The sequence below is a fragment of the Alligator mississippiensis genome, chromosome 1 (assembly GCF_030867095.1).
Source record: "Alligator mississippiensis isolate rAllMis1 chromosome 1, rAllMis1, whole genome shotgun sequence".
In the NCBI taxonomy this organism is placed as follows: domain Eukaryota; kingdom Metazoa; phylum Chordata; order Crocodylia; family Alligatoridae; genus Alligator; species Alligator mississippiensis.
Window position 1 is genome coordinate 427,725,061 of NC_081824.1, and position 24,893 is coordinate 427,749,953.

The following is a 24,893-nucleotide window of genomic DNA, read 5'->3' on the forward strand; positions in this document are numbered from 1 at the left end:
TCGCTGGGGTCACTTAACCCCAGTTGTCTTCCTACCTAGAGTGTGGGGGCTGGACCCAATGATCTGCAAGGTCTCTTCCAGACTCTAACAATTTATGAATCTATGAAACTTTATCTGCCTGAACAAATTATAATTTTCTAGGCCTCTGGAAGGCCTGGAATAGACTCCCTTCAGAGGTGGTGCAAGTGCCTACTCTGGACTCTTTTAAGAAACATTTAAGAAGATGCTTATGTTGCTGGGATCCTTTGACCCTAGCTGGCTTCCTGCCCTGACTTGATGATCTCCCAAGGTCCCTTCCAGGCCTAATGTCTATGACATCTATATTCACTACTAACATAACCTTAGAATAACAAATATACTAACTGTCCTTTCCCCTTCTTTTGTAAATACAAGTTTTCCTTAATATGGCAGAAATGAAGATTATCTGTACACTCTTTATTAAAAATTACTTAAAAAAGAAAAGCAAAAACAGAAATATTTTTTCTGATCTTTCAGTTGCAATAATCTTAGATGTAATGCCTAAATATGACAATGGCAGACAAGGTTCCTTGGGTGAATTTGATATCTTTTATTAGACCACCCAAATGGTTGGAGAATAGTTATTAAGCAAGCTTTCGGGTTCAAAAACCCTTCGGCAGGCTAAGGACGCTGCAGCAGTTGCTGCATGCTCTATGACAATGAGATTTGAATTAACAGTACACTTCAGTTTTCCATGAGTATTATCCTTCCTTATAAACTGTGGCTAAATTAAAGAATTAAAAAGGAAAAGAACTTCCAACAGGCTCATTTAACAGTGTCATTTAGGTGGCATTCCTTAATTGTCATCAAAACACTGCTAGTCTTTAGTCAACTTCTTACCAAAATTCTGCATGAAACTATATGTACAAATTTTCTATTTGAAGATCCCATGACAGTTTCATTCTTACCCGTGCTGTACACCTTACAACATTCTTTTGTTTCTCCCTCACCATTGAAGTATTTTAGCATTTTTACAGTGGGTCAGACTCAGAAACCTACTCCTAATTGCCATTTTTGATGAGCCACAGTGCTCCATTTAAAAGAGCACTCAGCACAGAGGTGAGGAAACAGAACAGTATAGAACAGGGGTGTCCCATGGGGGCCCACCCCCAATGCCAAATCATCTGTCCTGTGGGGTTCCCTACAGGTCTGGAAATTTGGCAGTGGGGGAGCAGTGGTACCACTCCCCTTCTGCCAAATTTCTAGACCTGTAGAGAATCCCAGGCCCTGTGTGCCAGTTCAGGCACCTGATGCCAGTGTGTGGGGGTGGGAGGGTGTGGCATCATGCCCCAGGGCCCGATCCCCACATATGGGAGCAAGCCGAGGCTTACAAAGGCCAGATTCTGGTGTACAAGGCTTGATCCAGCCCATGGACTGGCTCTAATCCCTCATCTGACCCACAGGGCAAAAAAAACTTGAGCACTAGGTACACAGCATGAAAAGAAAGAAGAAAATCCTGCTCCATATCACTGTGATTAATCTTGAATAATGCCACCCAGCCTAAAAGCACAGGGTAACAGCTTCTGGGCCAAATTTCAAGAGAAAGCAAAAAACAGCAAAATGAAATATGACTCAAACATCTGCATTTTAGAGAAAAGCTAATTCAATATCTCTCTTACAGAGTAACTGCAAAAGAAACAAACGTACCATTCCTGTGAGGGGTGCTGGAGTTGTATCTGTGTAGAAATATGTTGTTCCACCCACAGTTTCCTTCTGGATCACCTGACCACTAGATGGAGGCTGGGAGACGGCGTTAGCAACAGAAGTAGAGGCACTAGTAGGCACCATATAATTTGCTGGATTAGGAGTATGACTTCTTCTTCTGGGAGCAGGAGATGTATGAGGAGTAATTTTAGGGGAATGAAGAGGAGAAGATCCTGCAGACAGTGACATTCCTTAGGAAAAAAAAAAAAGAAAAGTTCTTGAGTAAACTTTTGCTGTGTGGGAAAGACTAACTTGCAACAAAATAAAGCTTCAGGCAGATGAGAATCACCTGCTATTTCTTTATGAAGATTTAAGGGGGCAGATAAGAAACACAGCTTGAACAGGTACATTATCCAAGGAAGGTTCATAAAACAACACCTTCTTTTAAAAAGGAAGGAGGATAACAAATTGTACTGGGACCTTATGGCCTAGATTTAGGAGGAGGCATTAGGAAAATACACAGAATACTGTGTGTCAAGAGGGAATAGCAAAGGTATAAAAAATGGAGCCCTGAAAAGAAGGAAGAAAGATAAAATTTGAGTATGTTTGAAGGGGCAGACCTGATGTAATTGTGCAGACCAGTGGTGTCCCAATTCATCCAGCCCTATAGGACAGCTGAATGGTACAGGGTTGGGCTACAGACTAGATCTAGGGCATAGAGCTTTGTCATCTATCTGGTTTGCAGGGCTGGAATTTGGTGATGGAAGTGTTAATTCTTGAGGCTCCCAGAGCCACCACAATGGCTGCTCTGCCTGGAGCCAAATTTTCAATCCCACGGGTAGCCTTGCTGGCTAAATGATATGGCTCTATGCTCTCGATCCAGCCTGCAGGGTTCTCCACAGGTCTGGAAATTTGGTGACAGAACAAGAGGTGGCATGGTTAATCGTCAGGGTTCTGGGAGCCCCAACAATTATTGCTGCTACCACTCACCACACTGCCAAATTTCCAGAATCCAGCCCATGGGCTGTATGTTAGTCACCCTCAATATTATAAACAATTAATTATCCAAGAAATCCAAAATTGTTACTTTGAATCGTCACACACAACTACAAGGCACAGTACCTGGAATACCAAAACACCCTACAATGTGCCGCTGATAAAAGTAGAGGAAACAAAAGCACTGCCAAGACCTGCTTCTCCAACAAAAGGGAAGCAGTTAACTTACATGCGCCAAATTTCCAGCCTATTTATGAACAGTATATAATAATTCCAAGAGAGTAGTGTTATTCCCTTTTGTATGATGATCAGATACATAAAAACAGTAGTCTTACTATAAACAAGAAAGTGATATATGGTTAAGGTGATAAAACCTACCATAAATTTGGGCTGAAATTTTAAAAGAAATAAGGATGTTCCATGTCCATTACAACTGATAGAAGGTAGATGTTCCTTCCTCATCTTAAACATTCTTAGCCTTAATCAGTAAATTTATTACAGCAACAGGAACAGCTAATGGCACTGTATTGCATGCAAACTTTTATTATTATTTAGGTAGAAAAATAAACAACTACTTGTTCAAGATTTAACAGAGAGAGGCATAAGACATACAGCTACTCCCTACCCTGACCTATTAAGCTCTTTATGAATCTTAAAAAAAAAAACCCCTCCAATATTTGTTAGACATTTTCAGATTGTACAGCAGAAGTATAAATCCACAAAAATTCCAGGCAGTTTATTTTACTCTACTTAAAATCTTTCCTTAGAAAATCCCAATTGGATGAGTAGTTAAAGGTGAGTATTAGAGCTAGAATTTGGTATCGCTCAATCTAGGTAAATTACTTTTCAGCAGAAGTAACATGTCTAACTTATTTCTCATTATTTAACATTTGCAAATTTTATGGTTACCCATGTCCCTTTCTGTAAAACTAGCTAGTGTTTGCTTGGATTAAAAACTTAGCAGTGTGCAGCCGTTTAGAGATCAGGAATTTATTTACTAGATCTACTTTGTTCAAATAAGATGGCATAATATAGGAGTGATCTTTGTGTATCAAGTAATTAGCTGACTTGATGATACACAAAAATACACAAGTAATTAGTTCTATTATAAAAATATAGAATATAATAGTTTTTCCAAAATCATAGTCCTTCTCTATAACTATGCCATACCACAATCTACATTTACCAAGCATTAGAATGAGTCAAAAAATGTAATACAGATTCTAGTCTGGTGAAATTTAGGCCATGTTTCAATTCTATATATCTATGGAAAGCTAACGTTAGCTTTTTTTTCTTAGCCAGTTTCCATTAGTTTGGAATAATGCAAACTTTTCTTAGTTTCAAAAGAAGCAAAAGCTATTTTTGAAGCAAGTATTCTGATGATATTATTCAAGCCATTTGAAAAATATGCAACCTAACTTCGGGTAAAATATCTGATGACCAGGGAAGAGGTATTTATAACACACATGCACAAATAATTCAGCCCATCTACTTCCTTCATCAAAAGTAGATACTTTTCAGATAACAGAGAGATTTCTTCTGCAATCTTCCATATCTTCCAAACTTAAGATCAGCCTTATTTTTAATATAACCTTTGGTGCATTTTCCTCTGTTTTTGAGCTAGCATGGACTAGTTATATTTTCTAGGACTTTTTCCTTTTTATAAAAAACAAGGGAATGCTACATGAGCCAAGCTAGTCTTTCTTCTAGAACGGCAGCTTAACTGTTGCATTGTATATTTTCTTTTCTATAATAAAAAAATATAAGTTAGTGAGAGGGACTTTGAATACTAGGTTTAATGCTTTGAAGTACTAATGGGTAGAGACATAAACCTTCCACAAAATCGGAACTGAAATTAGATCTAATCTTTAATTGTTAGGTGTTTTCTGGTTTAAAATATTTAAAACGTTGCCTAACTTGTTCTAGCTTGTTCCAGATGTGATCGCTACAATTATGTCAACTAATTAAACAACAATTTATGATGAAACAAGCTATCACATTTTGTTTGTATGCCACAAAGATTTTACCATTAAGAAAACTGGCATTCACTGGTGCTTAAACACTTACCACATATTACACAAAATAACCTAAAAAAAGAACTGCCATGAACATTTTTAAAAATTTCCTCCCATACTGATGTGGGCAGAAGACAGTGATTTTACAGCCAGGCAATATTAATATTAAATATGGCAGGAAAACCAATTAAATAAAAATCAAAGCAACTTCCACCTCAATATGTCCACAATACTTTTGCAATCCTTTTAGTCTTGGAAAGATAAGACAGAAATAATCTAATGCATGTTATTTTATGCTGCACAAACACCATTTTAAATTAAAAATGTTTACTACTAATGATCTAAATGTGTGCCAAAGTTACTGTTTCAAACAGTTTATTAAAAAATAAAACCCTCCTTAAAGGAAAAAAGAATGCAACTGTAGAGCCTGGAAAAGGAACTGCCACTCTGAAGTCTAAAATAAGACATCTATAAATAGCATAAAAATCAAGTTATACCGTATTGTATATTTCTTGGTTTTGCTTTAAATATAGTTCAGGATCTGTGTTAAAAGTTTGCTTTGAACATCTGTTGTAAGTTTCTCAAAACCATCCTTGTGGGGCCTAGAACACTTGGACCCAGCTGTGGTTACACCAGTTTCATCCATTTCTCAATATTTATAAGATATTTCCATTTCCAGTAGTCAAAAAACAATGCATCTGAAGTTTAAGTTTCGCTTGTTTAACAAACGGAGAGAAAGAGGGGCTGAGGCAAGAAAATGGAGATTATTATTATGCAACTGGGCAAAATTATGCCCACTCATCAAAATCTCAAATACACTTTTCAGAATTTCAGTCAAGCACTTTGGCTTCTAAGTGTGGTTACCTTCTAAAGAATTTGGGCCCTTCCAGCTTGATGTAAATAAAGTGGTGGAATAAGTGTCAAAGCTAGATATAGCCCACATACCGAAATGGTTAGAAAATGCAAGTTCTGGTCAGAAGTTCTCTTTACCATGCTGGAACAGCAGAGTTATTTGTTGTAAAGAGGTCTGCTCTTAGTATCACTGGTAGTTCCAATATACCAGGGTGTCAAGGGTCACTGGTTTTCATGTATTTATGCAATTTCCATTTCAAATTAATATTATGCAAAAATCTAAGTAGTCGTAAAACAGTTTCAAGCCTTCATGACTGCAAAGAAAATCTTCCAAACAAAAACAGTTGAACATACGTAGTACTGTCTTGAGTTGGACAATCTGAAACATTAATGTAAGTGTGTGAACTACATTAGCTTCTGTAGGAAGGTGGAGGGGCTAGCTTCAAGAATATACAAGTTACTATCAAATAATAATATCAATAAAAATGGAAGAAAGAGTAGACTTATTCCCTCCAGGAGAGTCGTAAACTGAAGATTACTAGAAGAAAAGAAAGAACTAGGAAAGAATACTACTAGGAAAGTAATGAAAAATAAGGTATAAAAATTAATGTCAGAAATGAGCATGTTTTCTCGCTGGCTGACACTAAAAACAGTAACCCGCCCCCCCCAACAAGCAATAACTAAAGGCCAGGTTGTGGGACAATTGCTCACATTATTAGAAGCCTGGTTTCAATAGCATTGTATTGATCCATGTGAGTAGGGAATTTTGCAATCTATGTCTACAAGTTTCTTTATTTCATATATGCTATGGTTGACCCTTGAACCTTTATATAAAAATCCGGCATGCAAATGAAGAAAACACTACCACCATTTCTATCTTTACTATGGAAGACCATTTAAAGGTCTAACCCAAAACTAGTGATTAAGAGGCAGTGGGGACACTGAGGAACTTACGGTCAGTATGCCTTTCTTGATCCTCACTGACAGAAAAAGATCTTATCTACTAGAGGACAGATCTAGTGAGATAGCTTCCCATTCTTTTCTTTTGTCAGTCCTAGTTAACTACCCACAATGTACTCAAAGCATCAGTCAAATCTTCTGGTGAGGTAAGCCACAACACAGACTTCTCTTGTTTCATGATTAGTTGCATTTAAATTTATGACTACCGATTACCAAAGCATACAATATTTCTGGGTGAAAAACAAAGATTCAGACTGCCCAGACAATAACTGTTTGTAACCTGATTAGTAGACTGCTGGTGACGTGCATAAGGGCTGATGGGTCATGTGTCAAAAACCTCCTTATTTCCATGGGCTAATTCAACTTCCCATCATTTAGTAGATAGCTATGAATTTATTAATTAAAGGGAAAGTGTTTTGTTTAACAATGATTCAGACTTTCCCCATGTGGCTCAACTACTAATCCAGGTATTGGCAATTTCTAGATAACAACTAAGTTTTTAATTAAAATCAGATATGCTCCTAGAACTAGTATTTTTTGATAGTAAATAAGAATTTATGTTCCTTTTTCTGATCTTAAAATCATGAAAGAGCAGATTAAAGGGGGGGAAAAAAAAAGAAAAAGGAGACTACTATACATCTATTAGGGCTCTGCAAAATTTTGCCAGGTGTTTCCTTTCGAAGCTGTTTCGATGTGTTTCAAGCACGAAACAACAAAATCAAAATGAAACAGAAGGCTTTGAAAGAGCTTTGAAACTAAATGAGAGCGCTCGAAACGTTTCGAAACATTTTGAGTTTTGAAGCCAGGCTTACTTAGCTTCAGTGCTGGTCCCAGAAAGCAGCGGTAGCCTCCTTTCATCCAATGCACATATCTGGGGGCCCACACCTCCAGGAGGGCTACGGGCAGGGCCGTTCCTGGAGGCGGGGGGGGGGAGGGGGCGCGGCAAGGTGAATTGGAGCAACCGCCCTGGGTCCCGCACTTTGGGGGGGCCAAGTGGAGCCAGGCAGAGCAGCGGTGGCACAGAGTGGTCGCTTTGTATCCAGCTGCTCACTACTCCCCCCTCCACTGCCAGGTAGCTTTTTCAGGTCCGGGATGAGAGTGGGGGCGGGGCCCCGCATGGGCTGATTTGCCTCAGGCCCTGCACCCTGTTCGGGTTACCTCTGGCTGTGCTGGACTCCTCCCAGGGGTGCCGGCCCCCGGATCTGCACACCGGATGACAGGAGGCTGCCACTGCTGCCTGGGCCCAGTGGCAGCAGCAATCTTCCCCAGTGCTGGGCGCAGGCTGTGCCCAGCGCCTGTCCCAGGCAGCAGCAGCAGCAGCTGTGTCCTGTCCGGCAGTGCACAGATTTGGGGGCCCAAAGCCCTGAGAGGAGTCCAGCACAGGCCCACAGCCCTCCCAGGGGTGCGGACCCCCAGAGCTGCGCACAGGATGAGAGAAAGCTGCTGCAGCTGCCAGCAAGTGTCACAAGTTTTGTTTTGAACAGTTTGAAGTGCAGTGACCCAGACACCTTTGCACCTATCTTCTTGAAACATGGCAGGCTTCGTGCCCTTAGAAGGGGCTACCATCCCTGCAATTTTCATCTGAATCAGGCAAGAAGTGACAAAGTTTTAGGCATTTTCATGATTCCCTATTATAGCGTATGGGTGAAACACTGAAATGCGTCAAAACAGCGAAACAGTTTTGAGGAAATGAAATGGAACAGCGCTTCAAAATGAAACGAAGAAACAAAATACTGTCCCTTTGAAATGGAAGTCGAAACACAACGGTGCTGTTTCGCACAGCCTTAATGCCTACCTCTATGAAAAAGAACTGGTGATAGCTATACAAGTATTTTGTCAGCATATATTCTCTGAACATCCTATAAAATATGCCAAGAACACAGAGTATCTTAAAAATGATATTTACTAATTAATTTGAATAGCAAAATTCTGATAGCACTTTCAAACTATTGAAATAATACTGTGCAGAAGTGTAAAAAATCCAAGTAAAAACACATTTTTATTTTATCCAACAATTGATTTTTCTAAGGAAGGGAGAAGGAAAATGCTGATAATTGGCATGTAATGTTATTGTAACTGAAATTAAAGAGTAGGTTTTGCCCATAATTGCAATACATATTGCATAAATTAGAGCCTATATGCATATTTTGAGGAGAGAGGGCTCATTCGCATGTGAAATCAAGAAGTCCCTCTTTACTGCTAAACTTTCACTTAGGTTGTTTTTAATTTTTCAAGTTTCATTATAATTGAAGAAAATGGAAGTGACAAAAGTGAACCGAAAACCTGCACACTATGCATGTTTATAAATTTTTAATTGCCAGTGAACTACCAATGGTAGGTACTATGCATCTCAAACATGCAGCTGGTCAAATAAAGGTATCACACTCCTTAAAACTACCCTCACCTAGTTCAACATTCACATATGTAAATGTTGAACTCTTAAATCTAACAGTGACCCATGCTGGCTTTTATTTTTAAAAGTATTTGATAACAAAGCTGACTTTCTGCAAGAATCCTGTAACAATGCCTGCAATTGCTTGGTAATAGAAAAGTAATAGATTAACCAGGTAATCATGCCTTAAGTTTTGACACAGCTACACTTTCAACTAATTAATGGTGTGATAAAGCAAGCAATAAGCTACAAAGTTATTCTACAAAAAGTGTGCAATAAACTTTTGTAGCTTGTTCTAATCAGGCCATTAACTGAACATGTAGCCAAGTGCTTCCCTGTGGCTGGAAGCCCCATCAACAACCAGCCACCAGCTGTTAGCCCCAAAGCTTGAAGTGGTGGCAACGCTGTCAGCTGTGGGGCTTGCAGCATGAAGAATGTTACCTCCACTGGTGCAGGGTTTGAGCAGGTGGAAGCATTCTCCATGCTGCCCCCACTACAAGTTCTGCAGCCCACATCAGCTACAGGGCTTGCAGCAGGGTCAATGCACAGAACACTGATCCTGCTGAGAGCCCCCATCAGCTGTGGGGCTCACTGCTGAGGAGGGGGACCCCAGGATTGTGATCCCTGACTCCCCCTGCACTGGCGATAAGGTATGATAGCATCTAATGTATGATGCTACAATCCTGCCTCCTGCCATGCATGTACGGCACAGCAGGAGGCATGATTGCATAGATCATGCATTAGATCCCATTGGACCTTTACCTGCACATGCAGAGGGACCCTAACATTTGTAGTAACAAAAGGTTTAAGATATTGCTAAAACTGAAATATTATTAATACATTGAAACTATCATATTTTCCTTCATGCAAGTTCTAGTCATCCAAATATTTTAGTTGTCTTAAAAATGTATACCACAATGGTAAGAATGCACAGGAAGTGCACAACTAATTTTGTCCTCCTATCTATGTAGTGATCAGTGTCATGTTTCACTTGAAGCTCCGTGCTTACAATAATTGATTAATTAAGTGCTTTAAAGCTATTGTAAGCATTTGAAAGCAACTATTTAAAGTACATATTTTAATTAAAAACAAAGCTACCTTTTAATTGAGGATAAATTGTGTCTTTAGAAAAACATGATTTTAATGTTTTCCTCCTTTGGGACCCTTTGAAATCAATGGATGCTTGCTACTCAAAGAATGAAAAACAACCTGGGTGGGCCTTTAATTAGTTTTAAACTAATGTTGTAGACTACTTGAACTGCATACACATTTGTGCTCACACTAAGATTCTCTACACATTTTCTTCCTTGTCTACAAATTTACAAGTCCACTAACCACAACCAAAGTTTATGTCAATATAAAGTATAAGTGACATTGCTAGCAACAGAAGCAGTGAAAATCACATTTTAAAGATTAAGCATAAAACATCACACAGGTAGAATATTAAACACTTCAGTGTCAAGTCATTCTTGAAAAGTGAATTAAGTATAGGTCAGCTTATTAATTTAAGATTTGTTACAGACAAATACTACACATAGATATTTGCACTGCAACATCCCTAGGTACTGGAAAACATTTATTTTTATTGCAGGTTTTCCATAATGCTTATTACCATAGTAGTTAAGTGCTTCCCAAGTAATTAAATATACCTAACAACAGTGCTGCTCTTCTCCCTTTTCTACTAGGAAATCTTCTCCTTGAGCTGTAACTTAGTTTAGTCTATCTTCTCCTTTACTTGATTTTTTCTCATATGGTTGGGAATTAGGATCAGAATAAAATCAATCTTGTCCTGGTAGCTCAACTCCATCTAATTCCCTCAATCTCTCAATGGTTTGGGGCTTCTATAAGTTTAAGTTCTCGCAGACCAGCTCGAGTCTGTGCAAGTCAGTTTCAATAGGACACGTCACTGTGAGCACTTGACCCATGTAGTGCAATCCATGGGTCAGACTGACAGGGCACTGGGGTCAGGAATGAATTTTCCCCTGGTCAGATTGATACAGACTGGGGAAATTTTGCCTTCCTCTGCAGCAGGGGCATGGTCTCTGCTTAGGATCTCATAGCAGCTGCTGAGGGGCTGCACTAGCTTGGAAGTGAGGGGTGACATGGGGGAGTGAGGGGCAACAGCATAGATAGGGGCAGGGCACCAGTGTGTCAGGGCTGCTCAGCACCACAAAGCACTGGGGGGGGGGCGGGGGGGAGGAGGGAAGGCAGCTGCAGCTGGACCTGCTTCCTAGTAAGCAAAGAAGGCAGGGGGAGGTCTGATTTTCCATGGTAAAAAACAAAACAGAACCAAAATCATATGCCAACATATACAGGTATTTAGAATTTATTTTATTATAATGATTGAGGCACTGGTAGGCTTCCAAGTTGTTCAAAAATTGTAAATATATCAATAAAATATTTTGTTCAACTGATACACACACACACACACACACACACACACACACACACACACACACACACACACTAGAGGTGTACCGATAAGAGATTTTCTGGCCGATACTGATTATTCACCAGGCATATCAGCCGATACCGACCCGATAACTGGTTTACAGGAGCACAGCTGGGCAGTGTGAAGAGCAGCTCCCTGCCTATGGAGGTGAAGGGGAAGGGAGTAAAGAAGGAGCGTTGTGGGGCAGATCGAGGTCCCCCACAATGAGAGAGGGAGTGGGGCAGAGGGTGGAGCTGGGTGCGCTGCCCCGCCAGGGCAGTGAATGGGAATCTGGGGCTGGGATAGGGAGCGGGACGGAGCCACAGGCAGCTCATCCAGGGGATTAGCATCCCGGAGCTTAAAAATGGTGGCAGGGGAGCTTGAACTAAAGCTTGTCAAATGAGCTTTAGTTCAAGCACTGCCACCACCATTTTAAGTGTGGGGATGCTTTTAGGAGCAGAGCCAAGTGGGTTGAGGGCAGAGGCAGGCTGCCTACTGCAGGCTCAGGATGCTCCGCCCTGCTGCCCTTGCCCCAAGAACCCCACAGTGGCTGCACCATGTCCCTGGCCAATCCAGCGGCAGGAGGCAACTCACTGCCCCCACTGCTACTGGTCTGGCAGGGGTGTGCAGCTGGTGTAACTGGAACCCAGGGCAAAAGGCAGCAGGGCAGAGAGCCCCAAGCCCACAGCAGGCAGCCCGTCTCCACCCTATGTGACAATCTGGGGAGCGGGGCACATGCCCCCATGCCTTTCCCAGGGGTGCACAAAGCAGTGGGGAGCTGCCCCCTCCCCTGCGCCCCCTGGACAAGCCAGCCAAAGATCCATCCCACTCCCCGCACTGGGATCCCATTCACTGCCCTGGCTGGACAGGGCCCCCGCTGCCCCAGTTCCCTCCCTCACTGTGGGGGCCTCGATCTGCCCCCTCCCCCCATCGCCCTCCCCTCCCCCATGCCCCTTCACATCCACACACTTACCTGCAGGGTGCTGCTCTCCACACTGCCAAGTGCTGCTCCTGGCCATATGCATGCTGCGGCTGCGCGCATGCAAGTATTGTCCAGGGGCCCTGGCCAGAAGGCATATTTATCGGTGACATTATCAGATACACAGGCTAAAAAAAGCCGATAGCCAATAATGTTAATTTTCCTTCTATGGGTGCCAATCTGATATGGCACTGATATATTGGTGCACCTCTACACACACACACACACACACACACACACGTATAAATGATAGTGGTGTTTCATTTTAATCAATCATGGAAATATGTAGATTTTGGAATTTTCTTAACAGAACGTTGGATTTTTTAAAACAGAGAATGCTGGATTTTCTAAACAGAAAACCAGGATCCCTGGTCATGAGTCTACTGGCAGCAGCAAAACCAATGGAATTTCACTATTTCTAGCCTGTTTCATGTCAACACCTGTAGTACTGAAAGCTAGAAACACCATGTAATGGCACTGAGATAAGGTCTGTATTTACTGACAAGTAGGATCTTTACATACTACCTTTGCTTCTGTGCTGTGCCCTAAAAGAGAGAGGCCAAGTGTGATAAAAACCTAAAAGGTTAACAAAATGCGATATGTTTTATTTTGCCTAGAAATTAAGTGACAACAGCAAGCATTTTCACAGTATTGATAGAAGACTGAAATTTATCTTTGAGGGAAATCTATACAATACTGTGAAGAAAACTTGTCAAAAGTCATATCTTAAAGACATTTTTGATTCACACAAAGTAAAGAAAATACCAGAATCAGAAAAGAGAAATAAGAAAGGTCTATTTACTCTTTCCTCAAGGAGTTAGTCACTGAAGTTCCTATATTAAAGTTATTTATCCACTCTAATGTCAATGCATGAAGCCTATTTCTCTTAAGATACTATTTCAGCTTTTAACAAATGATTGGTAAGACACTATAACATACGTCATCTAGGTTCTTTTCAGCTATATGTCCCATTAAAAAATGTCAATCCATACAGATCCTTTATTTGCATTGCTCTTTTCTTCTAATTTCACATCTTCTACTGAGGTGCTGAGAACAGTTTAGAATATTTAGATGGAACTTAAAAGAACTATCAGTCTCATAGTTTACAATATATTTTTTAATTTTGCATGTATGTGGGGGAGGTGGAGAGCATGGGGTCTGTTACACAACATACATTTTCTGATGCACTGCAGTCCAAGACTTTCAAAGTTAAGAATCAGGCTTCAATAGCTTTATTTAGTTTCCTAAATAAATGGCAAAAATTTCCATAAATGCTGAGAACCCATAAACTGAGGGGACAATGGAAACTGTTGGGGAAATCAGCACTTTGAAGAAAATGGGTTTGTGTTAATAAGCTGTACCTTATATGCAGTTTCAGGATTTGGGTATGACCATAAACTATATACAGCTGAAAGGCCCGGTGGCAATATGGTACAGCTACTCATGGTGAGGTAGCTCCTATAAAATACTACAATGTTGCAACCTCCAAAATAAGACAAGCATAGGGTGCCTCCAAACCCGAGCTTCCACTGCTTTGTGGTTAGTCCTTGGTTGGAGAAAGGTTAAGAGGCATAACCCTGACAGAAACACACCCTAGATCAGGCTTCAGGCAGTCAGCAGCAGTTCTTGTGTGTTGCTCTCTCCCAGAAGCTATAACCATGGAGGTGCTGAATGTCTGGACTCGGTCTGGCCTTTGCATTCTGTCTCAGTGGTCTAAAGGGAGGATGGTAGGTCTTGGGCAGCCCCCATTCCTGCCTAGGAATAAACGTTGAAGGTCTTGGTGTGATGGTTGCAGGACTCCGTGCAAGTGGATTCATCAGGCAGCTGACTAGATCTCTCATGCATACTTCATGATCCAAAGGATTGATGGTTGCCTACTACTGCTACACGTCGTTTCAGGATTTGCATGGAACATGGTTTTTAAAATTTGTTTTTTAAACCTTAAAATAATCTAAATCTAAATCATAATGCTGATTTAAAAAATGGGATTACACAATATGAGAGACATAATAGCAATAAGATTTTTTTTTTTGAGAGGCCAATGATTTTTAGGTCAAGGTCTTCTAATTTATTATGATGTAATTAGTTTCACTATTAATGACCATATGAAGACTTAAGAAAAACTTGTTTTATAAACACCATACACACTAGAAAGCATTTGTCACTGTGCATTAATATATTAGGTTTGTCTAAATCTATACCGCAGTACAGCAAAGAAGCAGAATAAATGAGCCTGTGGCCAAATTCTGTGTTCATGGAGGAGCTACACTGCTCCTGGCAGCAGGCAATAAAAGCATACCCTAAATATGGAAGTTATTTAAAGCTAATATACTTTTACTTACATTAATATTTTCCTGAAGTCAAGAACTAGAACAGAAATACATTTGACTTATGTAAACAATTGCTATTTTTAGCAAGCTAAATTTTAAACAGTTGTAGATGACTACTACTAACTGCATTGCAAATCACTATTTGCAACTTACCTGGAGCTAGTCCAGCAGTAGCAGGACTTCCCATGGAGGGGTGAGAAAACAAGGCTTGAGAGAAGGCGGACATACTAGACTGGGACACATTACTCAGTCTGGAGGTTGATCCTCCTTTAGGAATAAACTCGCTTGCAGTAGGATTTGGTGTCTGTTTAAAAACAAACATAGTAAGTTAATGTTTATTGAAAATGTGAAGATAATCATTCCTATTAAGTACAAAATATTTTTAGGCAGATTTATTTGGGTGGGGGATATTTTAAGAAGTTGCATAGTTTATTGACTAAAGCAACAAATAAAGGAAGCTAAAAGGCATAAGATTTTAAAGTTCCTAACTTAATATTTTAAGTACTCCCTGGAGAAATATGCAATTCTGCACATAAAACATATGCATATGCATAATTTAACCTGGGCAGGCTCTGGGCCTCAACCTCCACCAAGCTCCCGACACTACAGCTGGGAGCCCCATGTGAAGACACTAAGTGTGGGGGTGCATGACTGAACAGCTGCTGAGTGGGGAGGAGAGCTTCTGCTTGGGGAGGGGGCTTATCAGTGGGCATGAGGGTGTGGGCTCACATACCCACCTCCCCATGGTGCACAGCTCCTGCCACCAGAAGCAGCAGTAGAAGCAACAGGCAGCAGGCCCACAGAGCGCTCATAGCTGTGGCTGACAGTGTCCCCCAGTGGCGTACTGCTCTGGCTGACTCCCGGGGTCTGCACATAGCAGCATGGAGCCAGTCTAGCTGGCCTGCTGTTGTGAGCCTTCAACCCAGACCAGGCTGGTTCTGTGCCAGCACATGGGGCTGACAGCACTGCAGGCAGAAGACATGGGCCATGGGGCCGGGCCGGCTCACTCTGTGCCTCCACGGAGGGATTCCAGCACTCCAGCAGGAAGCCGGACGTGGAAGCACAAAGCCAGTTTAGCTTGATGGCATGTGACTCTGTCCTTCCACATGCAGCTCCCCGCTGGAGTGCTGAAAGCCCCACGTGGAGGCACAGAGCATACCTGGCCTGATGGTATGCAGCTCCCATCTGCAGTGCCATGAGCCCCAAGTGCTGGCATGGAGCTAGGCCAGTCTGGTCTGAAGGCTGGGCCAACTCTGTGCCACCACATGCAGCCCCGGGAGTCAACACATAATTCTGATTTTTTTCTGATTTGATTCCCTGAGGTGTATTTAAGGCACTTTAGCAAGCTCACCTTATGAACAGTTAAGCAATGCCTTTACACAACACCTATGCAAAAGAGTTGTCAAAAACTATTCATCATATTTCAGAATAATGGACATTTGGAGAAATGAAACTTTGTGAGGGGAAAAGCTCTGCTGTTCCTGCAGAGACTGTAATTATACTATTTTAGAGAACTTACCTCAAAACTAAGAAACAGTTTCAAATTTAAGCTGTAAAAACCACTTCTACTAAAGAAAGGTCATTTCTGTCCTTTTCAAATAAGTCTGTGCCTGCTCCCCCGCCTTTTTTTTTTTTAAGGTTTGTATTCCTTCTCTTACTCCATTTGCATAGCACCTTTAACAAATACTTTTAGTGAGTTGCAAGTTGATACAATAGGATCAGGCAGGTACAGCTAATTACCATTCTAAAAGTAATACATTTGAACACTTCCTCTTTACAATAATCTATTTTTAATTTGTATTTTTTAAAAAGTATACAGTTTACACCAAACTAGTAGCAGTGAGCAAAAATCATACTAATCAATACCCATTTATAAAAAACAGGGAATAAAAAGTTAAGAGAAGGGAGTGAAAACAAGAATCACATGAACATGAATTTGTATAACTTCAAGATCCTTGTGTGTAAAATAAAGTTCAATGTTACATGCAGCTGTCTGAATAAATGTGACAGGACTATAGAGGAAAAAAAAAAATCAAAAAAAAAAATCAGCAGAACTTACATCTTTATTAGTCAGGCTGCTGACAAGATAATTCTTCCCAAAAAATACCTATAGTGATCAAATGTGGACCTTATTGCTTTTAAGTAGATTCAAGTTTTAAAAAAATCTGTACATTTTAGAAAATAGATCCGTAGGTCATATGGTTTTCCACAGATGTGTGGGGGAGAGGGAGGGGAGAAAGATACTTGAGTTACTCATAGCAAACGTATTGAAATGGGGGAAATGATGACTATAAAACAGATTAAATTGAAGATTACAGGCAACCCCCGCTTAATGCAGTTTCAGTTAGTGCTATTTCACTATAGCGTTCATTTAAAATTGTTACCTGATTTCACTGACCACTCAGCCAGTTTCACTACAGTGCTCAGTGGAATCATCGTAGTTTATCATATGTTGTATAATATTAATATACTCAAAATATTATGTTAATATTTGATGGGGGTCATTTTGCAATTGATCCAGAATGAACTTTCACTGCATTCCACACCAGTCAAATGACCAGGATAAATTCTTATTACAAATAATCCGACTGTATCATCTATCAATCAATGTGTGCATGTGCCTGAATATCAAACACCAGTCAACAAATGCAGGAAAATGCATTACTATACTTGAACCAATAAAGAACTGAAGTTTACTGTGGCCCTAAAGAGATGGCCAAATCTGGCTAAGGAAAGCCACTACAATATAAAACAAAGCCTGAAAAAATGAAAGGTATTTATTGCTGGCAACTGAGAAAGAAGACAATGTGGTCAGTTCAGTGATGAGACTAAAGAAAGAGGAAGCACTAAGGCAAAACAGAGTTTCCAAATATAACACTACTGCTGTCAATTCATCAGGCAAAACTATCTGGACAGTTTGAGAAAACAGTAAAGAAAAATGTGCAGAATAAAATGTAAAAATATATCAGTTCAAAAACCTGACAGGAAATCAGTAGAAAAGAAACAAGCTTCCACTACTAAAAGCAGATCACAAACACTTTACCTTCATAACCCTGCAATGACAGCTCCATTATGTTTATATTAAGAAAACCATACCACACAGACTAAAATAAAGGCAAAAAAAATCCAAATAAGAGTTAAGAAAAATCTGATTAGCAAAAGTTCCAGATGGCAAGAGACAGAAAACTTCCAAAAGTTAAAATTGATTAATACTTTCATAATTTCCATTTTTAATCCATTTGATAATGGTCTATAAAGACTTCAGCTCTTAAATACATTCTGTAAACTTATACAACCGAAGTTCTGGTCTGACCAACAGCCAACACCAGTTTTATCAAGAAAGAAGTATTTTAAATAAAGTAATTTTCTGATGCCTTCAATTTCCACTCCTTGAATATTTATGTTAATCTAAATAAAATATCTAAACTAAGTGCAAGTTTATCAATATGACTTTCCCCACTGGCCAAAGAAGGGTATTAAGGGCCATATTTAAATAGGTTTCCAATTACAAAACAGACAAACAAAAACCCACCACAGGCCAGTTAACGGTCAAATCATATATCAAAAACATTCAGAAAAAAGTTTGAGCCCATAACATGCCAGGAAAACAGATTATTACCATTCAGATGATATGGTTTAAGCATTCTACAAGGTCACAAACAGGTGGAAGTTTCTTACCACCATCATAATATTATGGCCAAGCATTTGAAGTTTAGTTGCTAGAGCCAGCTTAGCTAACACATCACAGAAGTTCCAAAAGCTTTTTAAAAATACATTAATTTCCCAAACTCATAAGCTTTCAACTACAGTACAGTACTTCAGTAGTGATTTTTCTTCAATTAAGTGTAATTAATTTACACAGTAGCTACAGTCCCGACCCAGGCTCAAATCAAAGCCACCACTCCCCTCCGCCCCCCAAAGCCCATTGCCTGCCCCCCGCCCCCACACTGCTTCCACTTACCCTGCAGGTCTGGGTCTGGGTGCAGGCCCACTCCAACCGGGGCACAGAACACATGCTGACTGGCCCCCGCTCAGCCAAGAAGTGTGACATTGGCAGTGGCAGTTCTGGCCCTGGCTCTGATCCCAGAGCCAGGGCCAGGGCTGCCGCAACCACTGCTGCTGGGCCGGGTAGCAGCCAGAGCCAGCATGTGCTCTTTGCCCCAGGTCTTAGTGGGAGCCACAACTCAGAAGAAGTGGTGGTGTGGGGAGAAGGGGAAGACAGGGGTAGATGGGTGCAGGCAGGCAGCAGTGGTGAGGCAAGTGGGAAGGGGCAGGTGGCAAGCTGAAGGAGGGCGAGGGGTGGGGGGACAGATTACAGACAAAAGTGCAATAATTAGATGCTATACATGGAAAAAAAAGTATAACAAAATTTATATATTTTCCATGTGCAGCATTTAATTATTGGGGAATTGTCTTAACTTCAAAGTTGTCTTGGATTCGGATAAATACAGTAGCTGTCCAAGTGCAACTATACCAAGTTTCCAGATGCAAAGCTTAACTAAAATATTTGTTAGGCTCCCTCTACATGTAACATTTATGCTACATATATGGCAAGGGTGCTACCTGTGCACCAAAATTAAGGCCCCATTTTCATGGCTGGCTTATCATTTTATGATCTATGCTTCTAACCCTTGCCATTAAAAACATTATCTTGCAGACACAGGATCAAGGTAGCAGCTTGTACAATATACTGTTTTCAATAATGCTTTGCTTCAGATTAAACACTGCAGAATAAGGACTAAAAATCAATACAACATGGGAAAAAAAGAATAACCTAGGCTCAGAAAAGGGCAAACAGAAAGAAAAAAAGTCAAAATAAATTTATTCTCTAGCCATTTAGCTGGAGAAACTAAGAGACAGTAATCAAGAGAATATGGATAAAAAGTATATTCTGCTATGTGAGAGAGAGTTCTGGAAACTCAATTAGACAGCAAAAGGAACAACACAACTGCCACTTGTGCTACAATCAGTAGATTAAAGATCATGTTTTCCTGTAAATGTTTCTACACACTGCATTAAACAAATATAGTGAGCTTGGTAATTCAGTTCTGTAATACTTAGCAACATAACAATAGGTGGGCAAGCAGGGCATGTGCCCCAGGCACCACTTAAGGGGGGGTTACTGGGGGGGGGGGAGGGGGGTGTCTCACTTTCCTGTCCCATCTCTTACTTCTTGAACTCTGCACCTTCCCTGCAGCAGCTCTAGTGCAGAAGCAGCAGCCAAAAACTTGCTGCTACAGGGTAAAATGTCACCATCTTTTTCTGCTGCATTAAAAAAAAAACAACCACCCCAAATGGTACTTTACTTTAAACTTGTATGCCCTGCACTGAGACCAGCACATGTTCAGAAGAGGCAGCATGTTAGTTGTATGCAGCTCACACATCTGTATAGATCGTGCGCTTTAGTAGGAATTTTTTGGCACTTTTATCCAATAGCTGATTGAATCAGCTATTAGATAAAAATGCCAAAGAAGCCCCACTGAAGCACCTGATCTATACTGATGCTGTGGAGCTATGTTGAACTAATATGCTTCTGCTTCCAGTAAAGCACATTTTTTTTTTTTTAAAGAACTCTAAGTGGCATGAATGGCTGATTGGCACCAGTGTCAGCATCAAGAAAGATGGTGACATCTCCCCCTGCAGCAGCAAACCTCCGGCTGCTCCTGCACCATGTGCCACTACCACCCAGACTCCCTTCTAAAAGAGCTTACAGTCTAAATTGAGTCACAACAGTTAGGAAAAAATTGCACAGGGAATAGGATCAGGAGGGAAATGGTTAATAATTAAATCAAATCACTATTCAGTTCAAGGCATATATTTCTAAGGCTGATTTGATTTTTAAAATATAAAAGGGAATCAAGGTAAAATAGTTCTAATAGTTGATTTACTGTGGGTACCACAGAACAAACAATCTTCAATAAGAAATAGGTAGTGGACTGACAAAACCATGAAGGAAGTTTGCTTTATGAAGCGAGTATAATGAAAAAAAATTATGCACAGAGTGGAAAGGAGAAGGCATTCAAGCTAGAAGAGCAGAATGGTTACACAACAGAACAACGTACAACATTTATACATTAGTATGTTGTGGAGTTCTCAATTAAAGGATTCTCAGTTCAGAAGGGAGAAAAGAAAATTCTTATTTTGTCAGGCATTTGTACATCTTCTCTTCAGCCTAAACAGCATGGTGTCAGAGTGCCTCAAACAGGAAGCACCTTTGGGAATTGGTTGGAGATTTGCTCCTATTGGAGCAAAAGGGTGGAATGGAGTTTGCTTAGTGAATTGCTTGTCATTTATTGTAAGCTGTAATAATATTCTCATTTCTCCATGATAAAAGATAACATTTCTCTGCCACATTGGTAGAAATTAGGGGTACACCGAAAGAGATTTTGGGGGCCGATACCTATAGCTGATATTTAAGAAGGCATATCGGTCGATACCAATCCAATTTCCAATACAGCTGGTAAGTCCAGAGTGCTGGAAGGGGAGGGGGGAGGGAAGAGGTGTGGGGGAGCAGATCAATGCCCCCACCCCTCGTGGTGAAGGAGGGGGCAGGGACAGGGGCAGGTGCTCCCTAGGTGGGGTGGGGGGGCCAGAACAAAGACTCGTGGGGGTGGAGGAGGCAGCTCTTGCTGCTGTTTGCACCCCAGGAAGGCACAGGGGAGGCATGTGATCCCCCCAGATCTGCGTGGGGCTGAGTGGGGCTCTTGGCAGTGGCTGGGCTTGGAGCAGGTGCCGGCGGAGCTGGGAGGATGGTGCATCCACCCCAAATTTTGCCGCTGCTCCACTCCCAGCAGCATTGCCACCAACTGCCTGGCACAGCCCAGCTCTTCCCAGCACATGGGTGGACACCGGGCATTGAGCCAGGGCTGCAGCTAGCAGTGGCAACAGCAGCACTGGGAGCAGAGCGGCAGTGAAATTTGGGGTGGATGCAGCATCCTCCCAGCACTGCTGGAGCTCGCTCCAAGCCCAGACCCTGCTGAGAAGAGCCCTGAGCAGCCCGCTCTGCCCCACGCAGATCCAGGAGGCCCATGCCACTGTCCTGCCGCCCCCCCCCCCCCGTACTGCAGGCAGCAGCAGGAGTGGAGAGCTGCGGTTCCGCCCCCTTCCCCCCAGCCTGGGCAGTGCCTACCCCTCCTCCTCCTCCTGCCCCCTCCCACACTGCAGGGGATGTTGATCTGCTCCCCCACGCCCCTTCTCTCCCTCCTTCCCCATCCATCACACCAGCTGGTAAGTCCTGAGGCAGCATTCCACACTGTCAGCTCTGCTCCTCATTGCCCAAGTGCTGCGCAGTGGCTGCACGCAACACGGGCATTTATCAGCCAAATTACTGGCTCCATTGGGCCGATGTCCGATACAGCCAGTTTTCTTTATATCAGTACTGATCCAACATTGGACCGATGTATCGGTGCACTTCTAGCAAAAATCTTTCTGGGAAACAAAGTGTACAGACATTCAGTCTGTGCAGTCCAGCCTTCTCCCCCTATCTGGGGAAGATGTGGGGAGCAGCACCTTCTCCATTCCTCCCAGTCCCTGCTTCACTGCCCACAGAGGGGAAAGACTACCTGTGCCTTCTCCCAGACTGGGGTCTGGGGAATGGGCAAGAAGCAGCTGCCTCCACTCTACTCCCACAGCAGGGAGCACTGGGGAAAAGCTCCCAGCCTCTTCCTCAAGCCAGGTAGTGTCCAGTTTGGAGAGGAGGCAGGGTACAGCAGCTGCTCCCCTCCCTCCCAGACTGGTCCAGAAGGGGAAAGGCAGCAGCAAGGTAAAACACTAGCCCCTTCGCCAAGCCATCCAAGTCATCAGCTGGGGAAAGGGCTGGGGGGCTTTGCCTTGCTGTTCTCTTCTTCTCCCAGACCAGTCTGGGAAGGGAAGGCAGAATCTGGACAAAGCCCTCACTCATACCTGAGATGGAAAACCCAGTCTGAGAAGCAGCGAGCAGCTTCTCCACTCTGCTCCCAATCTCTGAGAGGGGAGTATAAGGAGCAGCCGAGCAAACTCTGAACCCCTTCTCACTCCAAGACACTGATGCGACAAGCAGGCAGGGGGCAGCATTACTTCCTCTGCTTGACTTCCACTGCTCCATGGCCCATGACAAAGCCTTCACCCACTTCACACACCTGTGACTGGTGAGAGAAGAGCAGATGCTTTGCCCCAGTACCCTTGGGAGAGCCTCCCTAAGCCCAGGTGCTGGCCAAGCCAGTTTGCCCTTGCCTCCACTCCCCTCTTGGCACCCAGATGGGTGACAGGACCAACAATATAAAATACAACAGGGCTGGGAACTGGGCTTGAGAATACTACTCCTAAGCCTACTTCCCAGTCCTGCCCCCCACCTCTTCCTGAAACTGGAGACTGCAGAAAAGCAAGGAGTTATGGCTGCTGCCTGCCTCTGACTTCTCATTCTAGGGACTCCAGTGAAAAAGGCTGGTAGGAAATTTGCAGTCCTGCTACCTTTGCTTGGCTCCCAGTACATGGGAGCCAGAGCAGTGCAGCAAAACACTCTGCCTATTTAATCACACCATAGTCCCCAAAGAGTAAGGAACAGCAGGGAGCAGCTCCTCCCTTTCCCCTCCCTCCTGGACTCCAGGAGGGGCAGAAGCAGCTGCCCCCTACACTCTCTCCAGACTGGGATGACCTTAGTCTTGGGATGGAACGGGAGCCTTTCCCCCAGCTCCACTCCTCTTTGTCCTCAGAAGGAGTTAATCCAGAAGAAAGTGTGCAAACATTCATTCTCCCAAAAGATACTCCCCCAGGACTGGCTTCTCCTTGGTTGAAGTCAGCTTAATTTTTCTGCCAGAATCCCCACTTTTGGTCCAGGAGAAAGAGTGCAAATGTTTGTACTCTTCTAGTGTCTACCAGAGGAATGGTGATTCTCCTGGTAAAAACTGAACATTTGTATGTGGCCACAGGCACAGTGATCAAGAGAACCAAAATTTTAGCATGTGCACACAGCCAGTCATTAATAGAAGTGTAAATAAAACAACCATCAACAAAAGCTAATGAAGGTTAAGAGCTCCAAAGACTGATTTTAAGCAAATGTTTATTATATGGCTGTCTAATCACAGTGAACACGACTTGAAGATCTACAAAGCTTCCACTCTTGTGTTTCTCTGATAAATGTAATCATGGTGGTGTGGGAACAGCCACCACAAACTCTGTACACCAAGAAATTAGTCATCATTTTGTGCAAATCTAGACCAGGATACAGGCAATGATATTCAACCTATAAACAAATCTGCTGCCATGGGTATTAAAGAAATAACTCAATTTGTACCTTATCACATATACTACACATACAACTGTGTAGTAGCAGTAGAATCAGCATGTATTTTAAGTGCTTGCCTGGTATACTACATAGTTACGTTAGCTCCATTCACACATCATAGAATCATAGAAGTAGGGTTGGGAGGGACCTTGTAGATCTTCAAGTCTGACCCCCTGCCTGGGCAGGAGGAAAACTGGGCTCAATTGATCCCAGTCAGGTAGGCATCGAGCCGCTTCTTAAAGACCCCCAGGGTAGGAGCCAGCACCACTTCCCTTGGAAGTTGGCTCCAGATCCTAGCCGCCCTAACTGTGAAGTAGTTCTTACGGATGTCTAATCTAAACCTACTCTCCAACAACTTGTGGCCGTTATTCCTTGTTATCCCGGGGGGCGCTAGGGGAAACAAGGTCTCCCCCAAACCCTTCTGATCCCCCCTAGTGAGTTTATGGACCGTCACCAGGTCCCCCCTCAGCCTTCTCTTGTGAAGGCTGAACAGGTTCAGGTCCCGTAGCCTCTCATTGTAGGGTCTGCCCTGCTGTCCCCGGATCATGCGGGTGGCACTCCTCTGGACCCTCTCAATGTTGTCCACATCCCTCTTGAAGTGGGGCACCCACAACTGGACACAGTACTCCAGCTGTGGCCTGACCAGTGTTGCATAGAGGGGGAGGATCACCTCCTTGGACCTACTTGAGATGCACCTGTGGATGCACGGTAAGGTCCGGTTAGCCCTGCCAACCGTGACCTCGCATTGTTGGCCCATGTTCATCTTGGAGTCAATGATGACTCCAAGATCCCTTTCTGCCTCCGTGCTCTCAAGAAGGGAGTTTCTCATCTTATAAAAAAGCATGCTGCCGGTTACTACTGCCCAACTGCAGCACCCTGCACTTGTCCGTATTGAAACGCATCCTGTTTTTGTTAGCCCACCCCTGCAACCTATCCAGGTCTTTCTGCAGTCTTTCCCTCCCTACTAGCGTGCCCACCTCACCCCAAATTTTGGTATCATCAGCAAATTTGAAC

The 24,893-nt window shown here is 42.5% G+C and overlaps 1 protein-coding gene across 5 annotated transcripts in view; it reads right to left on the reverse strand.

Moving 5' to 3' along the window:
- PAN3 (poly(A) specific ribonuclease subunit PAN3) overlaps positions 1–24,893 on the reverse strand; it is a 128,968-nt gene that overhangs the window by 43,566 nt on the left and 60,509 nt on the right. For all 5 annotated transcript variants that reach the window (XR_009458885.1, XM_059720187.1, XM_059720210.1 and 2 more), the window contains 2 exons: positions 14,771–14,921; positions 1,666–1,913 (listed from right to left, as the gene is read on the reverse strand). Coding sequence is in view for 4 of the 5 variants with exons in the window: in XM_059720187.1 (XP_059576170.1) it covers positions 1,666–1,913; positions 14,771–14,921 (399 nt within the window). In the remaining variant the exon portion in view is untranslated. The remainder of the gene's footprint in view (positions 1–1,665; positions 1,914–14,770; positions 14,922–24,893) is intronic.